The 6,823-nt window shown below is 50.0% G+C and overlaps 1 protein-coding gene across 1 annotated transcript in view; it reads left to right on the top strand.

Annotated features, from left to right (window-relative positions):
• Window positions 1–332: 332 nt before the first annotated feature.
• Window positions 333–6,823, top strand: part of LCP2 (lymphocyte cytosolic protein 2) — a 37,105-nt gene continuing 30,614 nt past the window's right edge. Inside the window, exons 1-2 of the mRNA XM_006765380.2 lie at window positions 333–618; window positions 4,908–4,970. Coding sequence (XP_006765443.1) covers window positions 541–618; window positions 4,908–4,970 — 141 coding nt within the window. The 5' untranslated portion in view covers window positions 333–540. The remainder of the gene's footprint in view (window positions 619–4,907; window positions 4,971–6,823) is intronic.

The following is a 6,823-nucleotide window of genomic DNA, read 5'->3' as shown; positions in this document are numbered from 1 at the left end:
AAAAGGCCCTGTTCCTTCCCCCGGCAGTTCACTGATGTGGGAGATTGTCTATATTTTAGGTCAACTGTCAAAATAGATTTTCAACTGCAAAGACCCAGGCAAGCAGGAATGTGGTGTAGACTTATGGGTGCCAGGAGTTTTAACAGAAACGTACTTGAACTCATGCTGGGGTCCAAGTCCCCTTCATGCCACTCCCACTGGGCCGGGTGGCTGGCCTTGGGGAATTACCACCCGTGGCTCGCTCGGCCTCTCCAGCGGGGAGCTGGCTTCCTTGTTTACTTATTTAGGGCCCAGCAGAGGAAGTGGTAAAGGAAACTTGCTGAGTCGTTTTCTGAGAAGAGACCATATTTGTTCGCGGAGGAAGCATTGCTTTCTGGGATCTGGCTACGGCAGAAAAGACGTTGGCTCCAACAAGGCTGCTCCAGAGGGTAACCGGGTGTGGGAAGAGCCAAGGACACCCCCACGCTCTGGATTGGGGTTCTCTGTCCATGGGTGCCGCACCCATGCTCAGCTTGTGAGCGTCCTCCCCGGAGAGCAGCCATGGCCTTGAGAAATGTGCCCTTCCGCTCTGAGGTCCTGGCCTGGGACCCCGACAGCCTCGCCGACTATTTCAGGAAGGTGAGCCTTGCTCTTTGGTGGTGGGGGGCTGGCAGTGCCCTCGGGGAGGGTTGGGGGCAGCTGGACAGAGGCTTGAAGGTGGAGTCCAGGCAGAACGCAAAAAGCATGAAAGATAGCAGCGAACTTCCAGCCTCGCAGCCACCTCACCAGTTGGGCAAGTACCGTTAGATATGCCCACACCACCGAGTGTTCCCACAGTAAGCTCTGGGGAGAAGGGAAGTCCTCCAGTGAATGTGTACCTACTGTGTGCCAGGGCTTGAGCTTGTGCCCTCCAGGCACTGTCCCATCTCACACTCTCCAGGACTATTTAACAGGGTCTGTCCCCTGGCTCAGCTGCAAAATCAGTGCAGGGAGGTGAAGTGGCCCAAAGCCCCAGGGACTACATGTGACAGAGGCAGGATTCCGGTCTGTCGCCCGTCTGGTTTTGAACTCTAAGCTCTGAGATGCAGAACTGCTCTAACCCCTAGTGAGATCTAGGCTCCTTATTAGAAAGGGAGAAGTGGTGTCCTGGGCGGGGGAGGGGAAGGCCGCGATGAGCCGGGCCTGGGCAGCAGTCCTTGTTCATCACCCTGAAGGAGGGCTCCTCGCGCCCTTACGTGAGGCAGCGTCTCCTTGGAGCTTTATGCGGGTCTTGCCAGGCAGGTCAGAAAACTGGTATGAGCCCAGGTTACAGCTGGGGAAACTGAGGCTCCTGCAGAGGAAGGGGCTCAGCCAGGAGGGTCAGAAGTGAGCTATGGCAGAGCTGAGACCAGAAGGCTGTTGCCCTGCTTTCAAGCATTGAAGATCCCCACGCTTCGTCATCTGCTGGTGGGACCACAGGTCGCATAGCGGCTTGGGCAGATCCCAAGCCACGTGACTCAGGGATATTCTCTTCCTGTCCGAGGGATACGGTGTCTTGTGAGGGACATTTGACCCCTTTGCACCTGCCCCTGAGGAGGCTGGCCTCAGGTTCAGTTGACACTCCAGACCGTCATACAGACGAGATTTTAAAGCCGAGGCCTTCGAGATCACCTAAGCCCACGCTCTGTTTTTCCTGGGGTAGCTCAAGCTGCCGAGGTCACACAGCCAACCCTGGGGTCTGTGTGGCCCCGAGGTGTTTACTGTCACACTGCTCTTCCCCAGACTCAGGAAGAAAAGTCTGAAAATGTTGAATCTGGTGTGGCATGATGGGGACACGGCCCACGAACCCTGCTGTTGCTGCTTTTTGTGCATCTCCTTCCTGTTCTTTTTCCCTCTAAAAGGTCATCTCAACTTAGGTTTCAGCATTGTGGTTGCAAAGATGGTTGGGAAAACTGACTTCTGAAGGCTATTTCTGAGTGTTTTTTCTTAAACGTAGACCAAATGAAACAGGGCACCCGGTGAAATTTGCCAAGATTTCTATCAGCAGCATGCTAGCTCAGTAAAGAAAGGAGAGAAGGATTGCGAATTAGGGAGGGAAACCAGCGGGCAGGCCGGGAGGCACAGATAGACTCCATCTCCAATGTGAGAAGAAGGCACGACCCAGCCCAGCCACAGAAGAATCCATGGTCAAGTTCCCCTGGCACAGGGAGATGGGCCCCAGGCCTGAGCTGGGGAGAGGGAGAGGTCTCTGCCTGAGCTGGGGAGAGGGAGAGCTTTCTTCTTGGAAATCCCACACCCCGGGTCAAGCCCACAGCACCAGCATAAAATGACCGAAGTGGGGAATGAGGAGACTGCAGGGCCTCTGTGACCTGGAAGTCCCCCCAGAGACTCAGATAAACACCCTTTAGATCCTGAGCACTTCAGTCCCCCTGAGAGAAAATACCAAATGGGTATGGATCTTAACCATCAAATCTCCTATTTAAAACCCTGATTGGCCAGCACAACTTCTAATGAAGCGGTGATATCAGGTCCCCTTGGAGCTACCTCTCCAGCTAGCTCTGGAGGCAGGCATACCTCAGTGTGAATCCTGATTGTGCCACTTGCTAGCTGGGTGACCTTGTCTTCGTTGCTTGACCTCTCTGTGCCTTGGTTTCCTCATCAGTATCATAGAGACACTAACAGTAACTAACCTCGTGGGAGTGTTGGGAGAATTAAAGGAAGTAACATATGTGAGGCATTCAGCAGAGAGGGGGCAGTTGATGATTGAGCTTCCATTTTTTCTGCTCTAGTTGCTGGCCCCTAGCAGAGAGCCCAGGCCCAGGCAGGCTGGCAGGTTCTTGTGTCTTATTGTCTCAGCTACACAAGTAGCTCATCCTCTGTCTGGAATGCAAGCCTCCAAGGAGGACTTAGGCCGTGGTCTGTACTTCTCTAACCCCTCCAATTCCTTTTGACTTGGGCCATGCAGTAGAGAAGGCACTGGCTCAGAGCCATGAGTTCCAGTCCCAGCTGTGTTCCCAGCTCACGGTGTGATGTTAGGCCCCAGACTTAGGCCTCTCTGGGCCTCGGTTGTCCCATCTGCAGCACCAGGTATCTACTCTAGACCAGTGCCAACTAACACTGGGTGCTCCTAAAAGTCATATAAGTATTTACCAAAAATATAGATTCTAGCCCCCAAGCCCAGATATTGTTAGATCAGAATCAAACTCCCAGGCAGGCCCCAGTCTGCAAGGATGTCTGTCTATCTAGAGTTGAGGTCAGCATTTTGCAAAATCAGACGTTCATCTGACAACGATGACAGTGAAAATGATGAATTAAAGGCAGCTGACTCTTCTAAGAGCCACTGACAGCTCAGAGCATGTAGATAAGAGGGGTGCTCAGGGCTCCTCGGGATGCTGCTTGCTTTCCACACTGATCTCTAAACAAGCTTCTACTGAGCTTTCTAACGTTCGTCCTGCCCTTCCAAGCCAAGAGGTGACAACAGGTGTGCTTACTTCTTAGTCTTGTTGGCATTAAGAAAAGGTCACGATTTTAAATCTGTGCCCAAAGAAGGCTGCCACAAACTGTGACACACTTGTGAGGAGATCCTAAGATTCTCAAGGTCAAACATTTAACCTTCAATACTCATCCCTACACAGCAGATTAGAGATATTTCCAATGCAAATCCATATGCTGTTGAAGACAAGGTAACACAGACACGTGATAGGATTGTTGACTGATGTGACTCTTTAGGAAAGCAACCGAGACCCTCAAAATGATCATCCCTGTTAATCCTATAACTCTATTCTGAGAATCTAACTTAAACAGTTTCTCTTAACAGATTGCGAACCAGTAGTTTTCTTGCTAGCTTTACCCAATGGCCACATAAGTTTCTTTTGAACGAGTACAAAAAACGTTTTACCAAGTACCATACTTTAAAAAGATATTAGCTTGGAAGAGCATGTAATAAGTAACTTCAAAATGCAATGGGTATTTAATGTTAAGGCGCACCTTCAAACACTGTGTAATATGAAAACACGGGAATGCTCGTGATCCACCTGCAGTGTGTTAAGTAGAAGAAAATGAAAATGGATGCAGAAGAATGGCCATGATGTCCTCTGATATGATCTGGATGTGTATTAAGTTGCACTTAAACTTGTTCACTTTACTTATGGCTAAGTTATAATGTTATTAACAAATACGGGACCATTCCTGACATTAAAAGCTTGATCTGAAGCCTGGCTGTCGCCTCTGTCACCTACTCCCCGTGGAGCTTCCTACAGGTTACATGACTCTCTGCGCCTTTGGCTCTCCATCTGGAGAAGGCCAGGATGAAACGACTAGGATTGGTTTAAATACTAAGGACAATGCCTGCCATAGAGCAAGCGTTGGATAATTTTCAGCAGTTGCTCTTATCATTATTGGAGCAGCAGTTTGGTAAACAATCTAAATGTTTAGCAACAAGAGATCAATGAACCTAACATTTAAAATAAATTTGCAATAACAAGAGGCAGTGCTTATATCGCCTGAGGGTAATTTTGAGAAAAAGCCAGGCTCACAAGATTGAATATAAATTATAACCTCAGTTATGTTTAGAAGTATGCTCAGAGTGAAAGCGTTGAAGGAAATACACGGCCATGTCCACCGAGCTTGTCTTTGGGTGGCAAGACAACGAGTGCTATTTATTTTCCTCTTCCTGATCCTCTCCACTTGCAGAGTAGCCTTGAAGGCCTCTCTTTCTTAGGGGTTGGCCCCAAAGCTTTCGACCGAGGCAAGTTCTCCATTTCACAGAGTCCCACGGGATTAGTGAAAGCAGGGCCGAGGTGGGGACGGGCCCGCTGTGAGACAGGGGAGGGAGCGGGGAGTCTGGCTAGCCACAAGTACCACAAATTGCTGAGCTTCTGGGCCAGGCAGGGGAGGGGAACCAATGGCATGAGCCCGCCACTGACAGCACCTTCCTCTCCCCTTCGCAGCTGAACTACAAGGACTGTGAAAAGGCCGTGAGGAAGCATCACATCGACGGGCCACGGTTTTTGGTAAGTGCGGCTGGTCCAACTCACGGAGGCCAGAGCTGTTCTGTACTTTAACCAATGGCTGCAGGGCCAACTGGTCTACCTGTCCTCGAGGACACCTGTCTGCAGGATCCCCATACAACCTTTTGCCTTCTTCAGAGGTTTTGTCTGAACCCCTCTCTCATCACCTCTCAGGATCCTCCTATTTAGGGTACCACCCACATCTTTCACTGATACCAAGGTACATTCCAAAGTCAGAGTATAAAGAAGAAACCCAATATAGTTAAACACACACACACACACACACACACACACACACACACCTTGAAAATCTATTCAAATACCACCCACACTTTGAGAAATCCAAGTCCAAGGGAGAAAAGACCATCTGGGATGGAGGACAGGAGGATTCTTTTTTCCCATCTCTCCTTCTGGGGTACATGCTCATGGAGTGGAATAGAGTGGGAGCACCCTCATTATTTCAATGGCATCTCTATTTCTTGCTACTAAGTTCACGGTTTTGTGCCCATTAAACACATGGGCTATGGCTCTCCCCACTCCATTATGTTGCATACCACTTCAAGTGGAGACTAAGATGCATCTGCATATTAAGGACTAAGTCTTTGACTGGAAGGAATGCAGATCTAATGGTGGGGACAGAGGCACTGGGTGCTGGTTGGGGAAGTGGTCTGAGCATTTCCCCTAATATGACACCTTTGCCAAGGGGTAAGAGAGACCCTGACTACATACATGCATCCCCAATCTTCTTGAATCCTTTCAGTGATGGTGAGCTCACTACTACCTATAGTCATTGGCCCACTTCTGGGCAGCACTGAAGTCTCAGGCTGACACCAGACCTCTGTCCCTATGGGTCTGAGTTTTGCTTTCATGTGTCATGTAGGACATGTTTATTCACTGACCCACGTACATCGTTTCATTCATTGACCCATCCATTCATCAGACAAACAGTTCGCTGAGTTCTTTTTACACACCAGCCATTCCATGTGCTGGGAATACAGGGATGGTTAAGGTGGGATTCTGTCTTCCAGAGGCTAGTTTTAACACAGAAAGGGAACTTCAGGCAGGCTCCCACCACCTCGTTTGCAATTGAGGAATAATGCACAGGGGGATTTGTGCAAACGCACCCACTTTAGCAATTGGACTCAAGTACACATTTTAATGCAGCCTAATACTGCATGCGTTTTTAACAATGCTATTTCTCCATACTGAGCTTTTCCCCAGTAGAACTCCTGGAGTTTTGTTGTTATTGTTGTTCTTGCAAATTACTGCTAAACCCAAATGTTCCCATCTGGCACCTTAGCACTGAGAACAGAGACCTACTGGGGCTGAGTGGGAAAGGGGTGAGACACCCGTGAGGACGGTCCGGATGCCCTAGCTCACCTTGAATAAACACTTGCCCGCTGAGCGTCCCCAGCTCCCTCCTCTGTAACCAGCTCGTTGGACTGGGTAGCGGTCCCTTCCAGCCTGTGGGTCTCCCAACACCCCCCAGGGGAGTTCCAGGCCTGTGAGGACCTGGTTGTTTCCTGGGTTGAGAAATGGTATCTGAGTCACTGTCACCTCTGCTCCAATATCTGGGACCTGCAGACCCGCTGCATATTCTGCTCGTTCCAAAAATAGGGAAGGGGAAGGAGGGTGCTCGGAGCCAGGAGAGCAGGAAGCAGAATCTGGGGCCTGTCCCGGCAGCCGGGGTACTGAAAGGCAGTCTCTGTTGAAATCCACCCTCCACCCCAGGCGCTCTGGATACAACTTGGGCTCTGATCTGAGCTCTGTCTCTTGTCTATCACTCCTTCCAGCTTTATAGTGTCCAGGACCATTCTCCATTGAAGGCAGAGTGAATGGCCTGTGTGGTGTGTTCT

This window comes from Myotis davidii, unplaced genomic scaffold (genome assembly GCF_000327345.1).
Source record: "Myotis davidii unplaced genomic scaffold, ASM32734v1 scaffold399, whole genome shotgun sequence".
Taxonomy (NCBI): Eukaryota; Metazoa; Chordata; class Mammalia; order Chiroptera; family Vespertilionidae; genus Myotis; species Myotis davidii.
This window is presented reverse-complemented; position numbering and strand designations above follow the sequence as displayed.